Below are 14,844 nucleotides of genomic sequence, written 5' to 3'. Positions count from 1 at the left end.
TCAATAATTTTCAACACTTTAGCCTGAATAGCTCCTTGTGCAATTGGATCCTCTATTTCCTCACTTGTAGAACCCAGTCAGTTCAGACTGTACTTTGATAATAAATTTCCTTTGAACTTTGTACTTTGAGATGAACCACAGAAGGTTCACAAACAGGAATGTAAATGCAAGTGCAAGGAGTAAATTTGTATCATTCAAATTAACTTTAATTGTGTAATTCAGTTAAGTTGTATTAATAAGAGATTTAACTTTACGTGTCATATTTATATCGAAGCACATGGTGCAAGGCAACATTTTTTGCTAACAACCAAGAGTCAGAGGATATGCTGAGGGCAGCTCGCAAGTGTCGTCATGCTTCTGGCGCCAACATAGCATATCTCCAACTCACTAATTCTAACCAGTACATCTTTGGGACGTGGGAGGAAACCCAAGCAGTCACAGAGAGAACATACAAACTCCTTTCAGACATCTGTATATATTGCCATGGGAGAGTTTTACCACTGACTTTCCTTTTCAATGATCATAGCCTGGGGATTCTTCTGCATCTGTATCTGACCATGGTAGTAAGGCATCGGTGAGATCTCTGTGTCCACAGCCAGCTTACCAACAACCCACCTGGGCTTGATTTTATCCATGTGCTATGACATAAGCTTAGATACAATGCGCCGTCAAATATTAAACAAGACCGACCGCTGATGGATTTATTTATCAACTAAACATTGAAACACTCAGTGAAGTGCGATGTTTGTGATAACAACCAACATAACCTAAGGATATAGCCCAGAAGTGTTGCTGCATATTCCAGGACCAACATAGCATGCCCACAATGTTCAACAAAACACAGAACACAGGAAAGTTCCGAACCAACAGACCTCAGATAGTCAGGATGCACAACTGCTCCTCTCTCCCATCATCCTCAACACATTTGCCCCCCAGAGCTGTGTGCTGAGCCCAATGCTGTACACTCTGCTCACTTATGACTGTACGGCCAAACACCCAAATGATCATATCAAGTTCACTGATGACACGACAGTGCTGGGGCTCATCAGCAACAACAATGAGACCACCTACAGAAAGGAGGTGGAAGAGCTCAAGGCCTGGTGCCAAGCAAATAACCTCTTCCTTGATGTCAACAAGACAAAGGAGATGATAATCAACTTCAGGAAAATTCGCACCACTCCCACCCCACTTTCCATCAGCAGCACAGCAGGGGAACTGCAAGTAGTTTCAAACTCCTGGGACTGCACATCATGCACAACCTTGCATGCTGCCACAACAATCTTGACACAGTCAACTCCTGTATTTTCTGAGGAGGCTGAAGAAAGCTGGACTTTACACATCTATATTGACATCATTCTACTGATGTGCAGTAGAGAGCATCACTGCATGGTATGGAAACTACAGCGAACTGAAAGGCCTGACCTGTGATGGCATCTGTTAGTCTCGCAAGACCATGGATCTGCGCCTGGAACCAGGGCGCAGGCCTGGGCAAGGCTGTATGGAGACCGGCAGTTGCCCAAGCAGCAAGCTTCCCCTCTCCACACCACCAATGTTGTCCAAGGGAAGGGCAAGGTCAATACAGCTTGGCACCAGTGACGTTGCAGGAGTTGCCAGAGCGAGGTTGAAGGCAACGTCAGACTGCCTTAGGGACTCCAGCTCTGGATTTGTCCTCAGGGTTTACTCCGGAAGCCTCTCCCATAAGCATAAGGCAACGGAGGTTTAAAATCAGAGTTTTCCCTCTCTTGGATGGACTGCCTTCCCAGGCTGACGAGCTCCATCTACCCGAAGCACTGGTTTTAAGGCACCAGGACCTGCCTTCACCCCTTCTGCTGTCAGTAAAAACAATTTCACTGGGTTTAGAGGCTAAGCCACATGAGAAGGCCAGGGGTTGGACTTGGTTGTCAGAGGCTATTTGAGGGGCATGCCGTGAGGAGCACTTATAAGTAGTGGGAGCTTATCCCCACTACCACTCCTCGGCTTGACAACCTTGGAACCAGAAGGCCTGACCACAGGTAGTCAAAACTACCCAGCTCATCATGCGCATACTTGTTCAACCCCACTGAGTTTAAACCAACAGTGAGATATCTGTGTTCAATCTCACTGTGTTTAAACATTCGGTCTTGGAAACAGGGATATGGGGGAGTTAAAGGTTAGGTAAGAGTGTGAGGACTGGGATGTGGAGGGTTCGAGGTCAGGCCGGATTAGAATTTGAAGACTAATGACATGGCAAGGTGATGAAGGACGTCCAGAGTCTTGGCACTCAAAGGCCTGCGATGTGGATGATATGGACATTGAACCCATGAACACTACCTCACTTTTTTTTTTATTTCTGTCTTTGGACTATTTATTTTAATTCAACTATCATATATATATTGCATTGTACTGCTGCCACAAAGTTAACAAATTTCACAACATATATCAGTGATATTAAGCCTGATTCTGATTCTCATGAAGATTATCAAATGTATCTATGAGCAGAACACATGAGGGGCAATCTGTCTGTGAGCCCAGAATTCAAGCTTGCACTTCGGGCTCCCACCATCAGCTAGTCTGGGGGTTGATACCAGAGATTGAAGCCTATAGATCAATTGGAAGTCTAGAAGTTGAAGGTCCTTGGCCAAAGTCTGGAGACAGGAGACTGGAATGCTGGGGTAAGAGAACTGTCCATATGTATGGGTGGGTGAGTGGAAGGGAGGGGCTTGTTTTGTTGTCTGTATTGTATGTATATTACCATTGAAGGCCCTCCATTACTCGGGGTTGACCATGGATGTTGTGTCCCAGCTGTCTATGTGATACACAAGCCAGGGCAGTACAACATGGAGAGCAAGCTGTTGCCCATGTCGCAGGCTCCCCTTCTCCACGCAACTGAATCCAAAGGAACAGCCGAGACCAATACAGTTTGGCAACAGCAGTGTTGCAAGAGTTGCCAATCAGTGTTGCCTTAGGGATTCCAGCTCTGGAATTATTCCCAGGGTTTACTCCCGAAGCCTTCCCCATGAGTGGGTATAAGGTTTGAGATCAGAGTTTTCCTTCTCCTAGATTAGCTGCCAACCACAGCTGATGAGCCCCATATGCCCAAAGTGGCACCAGTAACACACCTTTGCCACTTCTCCTGTCAGTAAGAACATAAGATATAGGAGCAGAATTAGGCCATTTAGCCCATCGAGTAGAAACGGTTTGGCCATGCAACAACTAAACCAATTGGAAAGTGAAGAAAGAGGATTGGGAGCATCCTGAGATCAGAGAGTTGGTGCCTTGAATTTGAAGGGAGGCTGTGAGCAAAGTTCATGTGGCAGGTCAGAGGAAATAAAACAAACTCAGATGCTAATGAAACAAATTGGGTTACTCGAGTCTCAGTTCTGCATAGAGTAGATTGCGGTTAATTAGGCCATTGGTTTATCGGGGCAGCACTTACATGGAACAACTGTTAAGGAGCAAAAACTAGTCAAGAAAATAGCCAGGATTCCCTTCATATATTTGGGACACTATGGCGCTCAATTGGGGCAGGTACTAATCAAACAGTTTCTAACTAGCGTCAGTCACATGCACGTGTGGCTGATAGACACTGCATTGCACTTACAGTGAACAGTTTTAAAATAGCATTAGTTGCATATACTTCTGTTCAAACAGCAGTAACTTTTGTCACTGATAGTTGGTGACAAATAAGCAGTAAAATAATTCAGAATTGTTTTGCTAACTGCGGTTTCAAACGTTCAGGGTTGGAGATCCTGAAATGGGCGGGAGTGAAAATGAAACAATTTCAGTACTTCATAAAGTTAGGAACTATGAAGAATTTGAAGGTATATCAACAATCGTCTTGAATGTTACAATGAAAATGAAGATTTGGAGGATGCATTCATCGGAAGCATTGTATGAAGGCAGACCACCATCTGCACTAGGTGGTTCTGCTGATTTTGTTCATTTACAGTCAGTCGAAAGAACATGGCAGTATACACTGGATGAGTTCCTTCATTGATAACCATTAGGAACTAATCAAGTCAAACTTATTGTTATTTAACTATATGCATGCATATAATATATATAAGTGTATAATGCATATAGAAATAAGGTGTTTCTTTGAGCCAGATTGTAAAGCACAGTATACACATACCATACATAATAAGTGGTAACTTATGAAGGTAAGGATAAAATCTACAGATGAATCACACATAAATAACAAACTGAAGTTCATTAATATTAAATATTGTAAGATACGGAACGGTTCGCGGAGAAGGTGTGGAGGAGGATGGAAGGGGCTGTGTCAAGGTTCATCCCCAGCAGCTGCGTAACAGAGGACTCTCTGATCTACAGGCTGTTCCCAGGGATGCACACCGAGACCAACATCCGGTGCTGCTGGCAGATCATCAACTCGGTCAAGGACACTCTTTGGTCGGCCCGAAACTTGATGGTCTACCAGCACGCGGAGATGTCCATGGGGGAATGCTGCCGACTGGCACATTCTTGCCTGCAAGAGTACATGCTGAGGGACACACTCAAACTTGGTGCAGCCACCGCAAAGGCCCGGTGGGGAAGGACCACAGTCTAGGGTCCTTCTCCCTTGGGAGTTGAGGGGTGGGTGGCGGGGTGTATACCCCGAAACCACTGTATGTAAATACAGAATAACAGAGTGCAACCTCGGTAGCAAAAGTGTGGGAATGTAAAGACTGTAATGGAAACATTTGTAAAGGACTGAGAGTTATTGAATGGTTTATTGTACCTAAATTTATTTTTGAATAAAGTATATTTTGTTTTAAAAAAAAGATACGGAACAAATTAACCAGTGACACTTTGAATATGATGTGGCCAAGTGTTCAGAAGCCTAATGGCCTGGGGGAAGAAACTTTCTAATCCTGAACATTCTTGTTTTTATCATCATAGTCTCCCGCCTGATGGTAGAAAGTCAAAGAGGATGCTGGATGGATGGGTGGGATTCTTAATAATACTAAGGACCCTGTATATGCAGCGCTGCTGACAAATGTCCCCAGTGGGTGGTAGGGAGACCCTATGATCTTCTCCGCTGTTCTCACAGTCCTTTGTAGGGACTTTAGTCTGATGCTTGACTGCTCCCATACCAGATGGAGATGCAACTTGTCAGGATGCTCTCAATGGTGTTCCTGTAAAATGATGTGAAGATGGGGGCAGGGGAGCTTTTTTTGCCTCAGTCTTCTAAGGAAATGGAGGCAGTGCTGTGTCTTGTTCAGGGAGGTGATATTAAGGGACCAGGTGAAGCCATCATGATGTGAACTCCCAGGAACCTGGCGCACTTAACTCTCTCTACAGAGGAGCCATGTATTCGCAAAGGGGGGTGGTTTGCTTGCACCTTTCTGAAGTCCACAATGATTTCCTTTGTCTTCGCCATGTTCAGGCTTGGGTTGTTCTTCTCACACCAATCCACCAGCCGCTCCACTCCCTCTCTATACTCTGTCTCATCGTTCTTGACTGTTGTGTCATCTGCAAACTTGATGACCTGGTTTGAGCTGGATCCTGCGACACAATCATGCATCAGCTGTGTGAACAGCAGCGGGCTGAGCACACAGCCTCGGGGAACGCCAGTGCTCAGCGTAATGGGACAAGAGACATTACTGCCCACATGAACTGACTGTGGCCTTACTGTTAAGAAATCCAGTATCCAATTGCAGATGTTCAGACCCACTGAGGATAGTTTCCCCCCAGTTTCTGGGGTATGATAGTGTTAAGTGCTGAACTGAAGTCTATAAACAGCAGTCTTAACATATGAGACCCCATTTTCCAGGTGGGACAGGACAGAGTGGAGAGCAGAGGCAATTGCATCATTTTGATGTGGTAAGTGAACTGGAAAGGATCCAGTGTAGCCAGGAGAAAGGCTTTAATATGCTCCATGACCAGTTGCTCAAAGCATTTCATAATAGTTGATGTTAATGCCACCAGACGATAGTCATTTAGGCAGGTCTCTGTTGCCTTCTTTGGTACTGGAATGATGGTTGCCACCTTGAAAATTGTGGCACAGTTTTATAGTACTGTAGTAGTATTGATAGTGTTCCAATTTGTTCTGTGTTTTATTTAAATACATCTTTTGGTAGTCAATTAAATAGTAGTTCGTCTTTTTTTATATTTTTTAGCTATTTCCATGAAACTTCAGCAAATTGGAGCAGCTGCTTAATTGAGCCAAATATACTGATCCCAATGTGTCCCAATTAACTGGAATCCATTGTATTTCCAGAGCTTGACTGCATTGGGAATAACTGACTGTGACTGCTCCCAGGGCAACTCAGTTGCCAGCGATTCTCCAGAAGGATAAGTATGGTGGAGAGATTCATGTTTTTATCCCAGGTGTAGCTGGTTCAGCAGTTGTACAAGGCTGATTCTGTGTCAGGAAGTGTCTAAATGAAGCAAAGTGACCTTGAAAGGGTTCTAATCACACTAGAAAAAATACAGTTTTCAATTAAAGCCAAAGAGGAGTTTTGATAGAGGTATACAAAATTATGAGGGATATAGATAAGGTAAAAGCAAACAGGCATTTTCCACTGAGGTTGGGTGGGACTACAACTAGAGGTCATGGGTTAAGGGTGAAAGGCGAAATGTTTAAGAGGAACCTGAGTTGAAGCTTCTTCACTCAGAGGGTGGTGAGAGTGTGGAACAAGCTACCAGCACAAGTGGTGGATGCAGGTTCGATTTCAACGTTTAAGAGAAATTTGGGTAGGTACATATACGTACTTTGATAATAAATTTACTTTGACAAGACATAAAAATTACTGTAAGTTATATATACATAGTTTGTGCTCATCACTGTATTTATTGTTATATTTATTATCACTGTGTACATTGTTTACTCTGTGAATTTCATGCCACCAAGAAATTTACTTACATCGTGACAATAAATTAAACGGTTTCTATCAACTTTCCTTAATTACCTCTGAGCAGTACAGACATAACGTGTTGTAAATCTAACCCCTCACATGTATTCAAGTATGTATTAGTATAGACCATAAGAACATCAGGCATAGGAGCTGAATTAGGCCACCATTCCATCATGGCGGATTTGTTTCCATCTCAACTCCATCCCCCTGCCTTCTCCTGAAACCTTTAAACCCTGACTAATCAGGAACCTATCAACCTTCATTTTAAGCATACCCAATGACCTGGCCTCCACAGTCGTCCATGGGAATGAATTCCACAGATTCATCACCCTTTGGCTACAGAAAACTTGGCTAAAGTAGTAACCACAAGAGATTCTGCAGATGCCGGAATTCCAGAGCAACACACACAAAATGCTGGAGGAACTCAGCAGGTCAGGCAGCATCTATGGAAATGATTAATCAGCTAGCGCTTCAGGCCGAGACCCTTCATTAGTCCTTAATAATTAGCTTTTTTCTGGTACAAAAATTAATCAAAATAGCAAAAAAAAATAGGGAGATGGTGATTGATTTTAGGAGGAAGAGGACTGTGACGAGTCCTGCATACATTCTGGGAGAAGTTGAGGCAGTGGAAGAGTACAAATACTTGAGTGTTCACCTGACAACAGACTTGACTGAAAAACCAACACCAAGGCTGTTTACAAGAAGGGGATGAGCAGACTCTATTTTCTAAGGAAGCTGAGATCCTTCAATGTGCGCAGCAGGATGTTGGAAATCTTAGTCCAGTCTGTTGTAGTGAGTGCAGTCTTCTTTGCGACTTTATGTTGGGGAGCAGCATCGGTGCTGGTGATGCAAAAAGACTAAATAGACTCATCAAAAAGGCTGGATACGTCCTTGGCCACAACACAGTCTTTTGAGATAGTGGAGAGGAGGTCACTAAACATGTTATCCATATGGACAAACAGGCATATCCTCTCCATGACCGACTGAATAAGCAGCGGAGCGCCCCTTCAAACAGACTCATTCAACTCCACTGTCACAAGGATCGTTACAGAAAATTGTTCCTAACAAATGCAATAAGCATACACAACAGTTCATCTCTGTGCAACAGGCAGGCACACATCATAGTACAATAGTCTCTGTTTTATTATTTTGTATATTATTATTACACTCCGATACATTATTATTGTGTGCATTATCATTAGTTAATTTTGCACACTGCTAAGTGTGTTTTTAAATGTTGCTGCTGTAACGAAAGAATTTCCCACTCAGGATCAATAAAGTACTTATTACTTATTCTTCTGAAAGCTTTTAGGTCCTTTGTTTTACACTCTTGCTCTTTGTCTGAAGTACGAAAACAAACCCCAACCCACCACGTTTTTCTCTGTCTTTTCCAGATGGCTGGACTGAGACCTCTGATGTAAGTCCTCAACAGACCACATACGAGATCAAGCTGACAGAAATCCAGCCTTCCCGTGACCAGCCCGAACAGGGCAAAACTAGCCTCACTGCTTGGATTCCACACTGGTCTTAAATGTACTGCGCACAAAATCTAAAGCTGCAAACCTTTATCTTGTCTTGTGGGTTGTGATCTAATATAGCAAAGCGCAGAGGTACCATACACTGCCTGTCCTTGCATCAACTTTCTTCTTGTTACTCTTCCTCGTGATGTCACCAAACAAAATTAATACGCAGGGTTGGAAGGATTAAATTGACCCCATCCTGCAAAGATTACTGTTACAAGCATCATTGTCTTTAATCAGCTGACAAGAAGAAAATTCCGGTCGAGAGATCCACCTAGTTTCCTGACCAGCTTCTGTTTATTTTTTGTTGTGAACAGGAGACATTAGGACTACAGAGCTCAGCCGTCAACATGAACACCAGAGCAAAATGCACCTTCATGCTCTCAGACTCCTCCTATCGACACCAAGTGACTGTCTGACCTTTTCTCCAAATATATATTTACCTAAGAAGTAAACATGAGATCTGCAGATGCTGGAAATCCAGAGCAACACACGCAAAATACTGGAGGAATTCAGCAGGTCAGGCAGTAGCTATGGAGACGAATAAGTAATCAATGTTTCAGGCCAAGAGCATTCATTACGACTATGAATATATATGCTGGCATTGGATAGGGTCTCAAGGATGTTCACAAGAATGATTCCAGAAACGTAAGGGGTTAATATATGAGGAGTGTTTGATGGCTCTGGACCAGTACTCAAAGGAGTTTAGAAGAATGAGGTGGGATCTCATTGAAACCTATTGAATATTGAAAGGACTAGATAGAGTGGATGTGGAGAGGATGTTTCCAATAGTGGGAGAGTCTACGACCAGAGGACACAGTCACAGAATAGAGGGACATCCGTCTAAAAGAGATAAGAAGGTATTTTTTTTTACCCAGAAGGTACAAGTCATTGGGTATTTTTGAAGTGGAGGTTCTTGATTGGTCAGGGCATTAAACGTTATGAAGAGAAGGCAGGAGAATGGGGATGAGAGGGATAATAAATCAGCCATGATGAGATAGCGAAACAGACTCAATAGGCTAATGACCTAATTCTGCTCCACCCTGAGCAGGACAAAGTTAGCCTCGCTGCTCTTGGATTCCATATTGGTCTTAAACTTATGATCTTATGGTAAACTTTTTTATTTCCCTCCATAGATGCTGCCCAACCTGCTGAGTTCCTCCAGCATTTTGTGTGTGTTGCTCTGGATTTCCAGCATCTGCAGAATCTCTTATGTTTAGTCCTTATCATGCTTTTGGATTTAGCAAACCAGAATGATAGTAGGAGATAGATGGTTAAATTAGGACAAGTTTCATTACCTAGTTGTACTTCTCTCTGCGTTGGAAGGATTTTATTTTGCAGCTGATGCTGTACTGACGTTAGACCTCAGAACTAACATTTTCAGCAAGAGACATGGAGTTGGAATTGGCTTATTATTGTCAAATGTACCGAGATACAGTAAAAAACCTATCTTGCATATTGTTTCTACAGATAAGATCATCACACTGTGCATTGAGGTAGAACAAGGTAAAAGATTCAAGATTGTTTAACATGATTTCCAGTACACAAGTGTAAAGGAGAACAAAATAATTGTTACTCTGGATCCAAAGCACAATACAATAAACAACCAATAATAATAAACACAATAAATATAAATACATAATATAGCTTATATACATAGATTGCATGTCCATAAAGTGACACTAGGCACAGGAGTGTCTGTACATAAGGTGACTGGTAGGAAATGATAAAGTAGTGGTGGTTGGGGATGTGGGTTAATGGGTGCAGATGTTGATCAGCCTTACTTCTTGGGGAGAGTTACTGTTTTTGAGTCTGGTGGTCCTGGTGTAGATGCTACATAGCCTCCTCCCCAATGGGAGTGAGACAAACAGTCTATGAACAGAGTTGATGAGATCCTTCATGATGATTAAAGAGGATACCAAAAGTTTCTTCAGATACATAAAATGTAAAAGAGAGCTGAGAGTGGATATCAGACCATTGGGAAACAATGCTGGAGAGATAGTAAGTATTTTGCATTATTCTTCACTGTGGAAGCCACTGGCAGTTTGGGGGAAATTCCAGCAGTCAGAAGGCATGAAGTGTGCGAAGTTACCATTACTAGAGAGATGGCTCATGGGAAACTGAAAGGTCTGAAGGTAGTTAAGTCACCTGGACCAAATGGTGTACATCTTAGGGTTCTGTAAGAGGTGGTTGAAGAGATTGTGGAGGCATTAATTATGAACTTTTAAGAATCAATTGATTCTGGCATTGTTCTGGAGGAATGGAAAATTGCAAATGTCACTGCATTCTTCAAGAATGGAGAGAGGTGGAAGAAAGGATACTATAGACCAGTTATTCCGACCTCAATAGTTGGGAAGATGTTGGAGTCAATAGTTAAGGATGTGGTTTTGGGGTACTTGCCATATGATAAAATGGGCCAAAGACAGCATGGTTTCCTCAAGGGAAATCTGTTGGAATTATTTGAAGAAATAACAAGCAAGATAGACAAAGGAGAATTGGTAGGTGTTGTGTACTTGGATTCTCAGTAGACCTTTGACAAGGTGCTTAACAAGTTAAGAGCCCATGGTATTATAGGAAAGGTGTGTGTGTGTGTGTGTGTGTGTGTAGCCTCCATCGGTCATGGTCGACCATGGGTACTGCACCTCTGGTAGTCACTGGGAGTGGCTTCTCCGGGGCCCAAGCCAGGGCAGAGTTGATATGGAGATCCGTCTGTTGCCCATGCAGTGGGACCCCCCCCCCCATGCTGATGACTGGTCCAGAGGAACGACGAGAGTCGGTACAGTTTGGTGCCAGCAGCATCGCAGGAGTTGCCATGCCGGTGCCGGGTACAGCAGTCAGCCGCCTTCGGGACTCCGACTCCGGATTTTTCCTTGGGGTTTACCCCCAAAGCCTTTCCCGTGAGTGGGTATAGTTGCAAGGCAGTGGAGGTTTGAAATCGGAGTTTTCCCTCTCCTAGATGAGCTACCATCTGTGGTTAATGAGCCTCATCTGCCCGGAGCAACTGGTTTTAAGGCGCCAGTGGTCCGCCTTTGCCCCTTCTCCTGTCTGTGAGAATAGCTCTGCCGGGCAGAAGAACTATGCCAGGAGCTGGACATGGCTGTTTGAGATGCACGCCATGAAGAGCATTTGTTTAGCAGTGGGAGCTCGTCCCCACTACCTTTGGAGCCATAGGAAAGGTACTAGAATGGATAAAGCATTAGTTGAATGGCAGGAAGCAAAGAGTGGGAATAAAAGGAGCTGTTTCTGTTTGGCTACCAGTAACCAGTGATGTTCCACAGGGGTCTGTGCTGGGACCACTTCTTTTTATGTTATATGTCAATAGCATGGATGATGGAATTGATAGCTCTGTAACAAAGTTTGCAGATAAAACAAAGATAGCTGGAGGGACAGGTAGTTTTGAAGAACTAGTGAGGCTACAGAAGGACTTAGGTTAGGAGAATGAGCAAAGAAGTGGCAGATGGAATACAGTGTCAGGAAGTGTACGGTCATGCATTTTGGTAAAGAAGTACAAGGGTAGACTATAAATGGAGAGCAAATACAAAAATCTGAGTTGCAAAGGGGACTTGGTAGCCCTTGTGCAGGATTTCCTAAAGGTTAATTTGCAGGTTGATTCTGCGGTGAGGAAGGCAAATGCAATATTTGCATTCATTTCAAGAGGACTAGAATATAAAAGCAAGGATGTAATGCTGAGGCTTTATAAAGTACTGGTGAGGACTCACTTGGAGTTGTTATGTACCCCGTAACTGGGTCACTTACTGGCAAAGATAGAGAGGTCCGTTGAAGTCTGATGGTACTATTTTTAACAGTATTTATTGGTAAAAATACACAAAAATAATATCAAGGCAAACATACAGATAATATACGTTGTCAATACTAAATCTAAAAGTGCCGGTATAATAATAATCAATAAGAAATAAGCTCTATCGTTGTCTGGGGGATAATGTATTGTCCGATGGAAATATCAAAGTCACTTAGTTCATTCGGGCTGCAGCCTTTGGTTGGAGTCAAGAGACAGATTTTTAAAACTTACCAGCTTTTCCTTTTTATGATGTCGATCCTTCGAGAGTTCCGTTTTTGTAATCGGTCCTTTAGCTAAGCCGTTCCGTGGAAAACTCGTCATCCGGGCAAGGATGGACACACACACACACACACGAGTCACCACCGGCTGTCGCTATTAAACGCTGTCATGGGATTTCTAGCGTTTCTCCTGGTGCGTCTAAAGGGGTTGTTCCCCAGACCCTCTTTTATCCTTACTCATGGGGTCTCAGATGTCAATCAGGTTGGGATGATGCAATCCCTCAACCAGCCCCCTCTGTTCATTCCCTGAGGGCTTCAATGAATAGTACAGTATTCAATACACAATTCCGTCTCCAAGAGACAATGGCCGTTATCCATGGCTTTGTCTTTCGGAGGCCCAGGACACATTCCAAACCTTGAGGATTCTGCGTGTCTCTTTCTCATTTCCTGGGTCCCAGACCCAAATTAATAGCAATCTTGCGATTCTCAAAAAGGAGGGGGCTACTTTGTACCCTTCGGCCCCTCAGAGTTGTGGCACATTCGTAACAGAGTATTGCGAGCAGTTTTGTGCCCCTTAAAGAAGGATGAGCTGTCACTGGAGAGGATTCAAAGGAGGCTCATGCAAATGGTTCCAGAATTGAATGGTTTGTCATATGAAGAGTGTTTGATGGCTCTGGCTGTAGTACCCACTGGAATTCAGTAGAATGAAGGGTGACCTTATCGAAACTGATCGAATGTTGAAAGACCTCAATAGAGTGGATGTGGAGAGGATGTTTCCTAAAGTGGAGGAGTCTAATATCATAGGATGCAGCCTCATAATAGAGGGATGTCGTTTTAGAACGGAGATTAGGAGGAATTTCTTTGGCTAGAGAGTGGTAAATCTGTGGAGTTCATTGCCACATACAGCTGTGGGTATATTTATTGAGTATACTGGGTATATTCATTGGGCATACGTAAGGCAGAAGTTGATAGATTCTTGATTAGTCAAGGCATGAAGGGATACAGGGAGAAGGCTGGAGATTGGGGCTGAGAGGGAAAATGGAACAGCCCTGAAGAAATGGCCGAGCAGACTCAATGGATCAAAAGACCTAATTTTGATCCTGTGTCTTATGGCCCTACAGTCTAATGTTACTGGCCCTTTTCTGGCACCTTTGTAACAGAATGCAGAATAAAGTGTTAGGTACAGAAAAAGCACAATGCAGGTAGACAATGAGCTGTAAGGTCAGAACAAGTTAGACTGTGAGATCAAGAGTCCATATCATTGTACTAGTGAACCATTCAATAGTCTAATAACAGTGGGGCAGAAGCTGACCTTGAGCCTGGTGTTACGTGTTTTCAGGCTTTTGTATCATCCACTCAATGGGAGGGGGGGGGGAGAGAGAATGTCCATGGTTAATGTACAATTTCTGTAAACGGGCAGTTTATGGTCAGTGAAGGGGTTGTTTACGCAATGCATCTGTGACTATCGATCTTTGATGATGATTTTCATCAGGTTAAGGAAAAATGAAAAATAACACACTCAAAATGCTGGAGGAACTCAGTAGGTCAAGCAGCATCTATGGAGGGAAATAAACAATCAATGTTTTGGGCTGAAATGCATCATCAAACATGATGGCTCAATTCTTGGCCCAAAATGTCAACTCTTTATTGTCCTCCATAGAAACTGCTGACCTAATGAGCCCCTCCAGTATTGTATGTGTGTTGCTCTGGATTTCCAGCATCTGCAGAATCTTCACTACATTATCATTTCCTGCCAGAGTCACCTTACAAACAGATGCTCTGCATCAGATCTGCAGTAACAGTTATTTTGTTCTCCTTTACAAAAGTGTACTGGTAATGACATTAAACAATCTGGAATCTAGAACATATTTCAATTGTCCATCCTCAGCAACAAATTGGTATACTAATTCTTAAATTAGTATATCAGTTTATTATTATCAGATTCCTGTTAATACAGATCGTACAGATCTGAAAACTGTTCGTACAGATCAGATGATGACACAGCAAGGGAACAAGGGAAAACAGTAACAGAAAGTAGTTTAACAGCCACAGAGAAAGTGCAGAGAAGGAGACAATATAAACATTGTATTCTATTACTCTTAAAAGGATTAAAGTATGAACAAGTTATACAACTACATTTATTATCATGTACTTACTCTCAATGACCACACTAATTACGTACTTTCTATACATGATGTGCAGAAGAGCATCTCTGAACACACTTCTTCAGATTCCGGCTACCTGTCGATCATCCTCTCACTCACTGACTTCCACAGAAGTTCAATGCTTTTGATCTCTAAGCTCCACAAATCTTAATTTATCTTTCAATAGCACAGTAACATAGTAGCTAGCATAATGCTTTACAGCGCCAGCAATCAATTCAATTCCTGCTACTGTCTGTAAGGGATCTGTATGTTCTCCCAGTGACCGTGTGGATTTCCTTCGTGTTCTCCAATTTTCTCCCACAGTCC

At 43.0% G+C, this 14,844-nt stretch overlaps 1 protein-coding gene across 1 annotated transcript in view; it reads left to right on the top strand.

Moving 5' to 3' along the window:
• rnf130 (ring finger protein 130) overlaps positions 1-8,794 on the top strand; it is a 183,483-nt gene extending 174,689 nt beyond the window's left edge. Inside the window, exon 7 of the mRNA XM_059990701.1 lies at positions 8,231-8,794. Coding sequence (XP_059846684.1) covers positions 8,231-8,367 — 137 coding nt within the window. The 3' untranslated portion in view covers positions 8,368-8,794. The remainder of the gene's footprint in view (positions 1-8,230) is intronic.
• Positions 8,795-14,844: the final 6,050 nt, after the last annotated feature.

The sequence above is a fragment of the Hypanus sabinus genome, chromosome 15 (genome assembly GCF_030144855.1).
Source record: "Hypanus sabinus isolate sHypSab1 chromosome 15, sHypSab1.hap1, whole genome shotgun sequence".
Lineage (NCBI taxonomy): Eukaryota > Metazoa > Chordata > Chondrichthyes > Myliobatiformes > Dasyatidae > Hypanus > Hypanus sabinus.
Note: the sequence above shows the minus strand (reverse complement) of the source record. Positions and strands in the feature narration are given on the sequence as shown.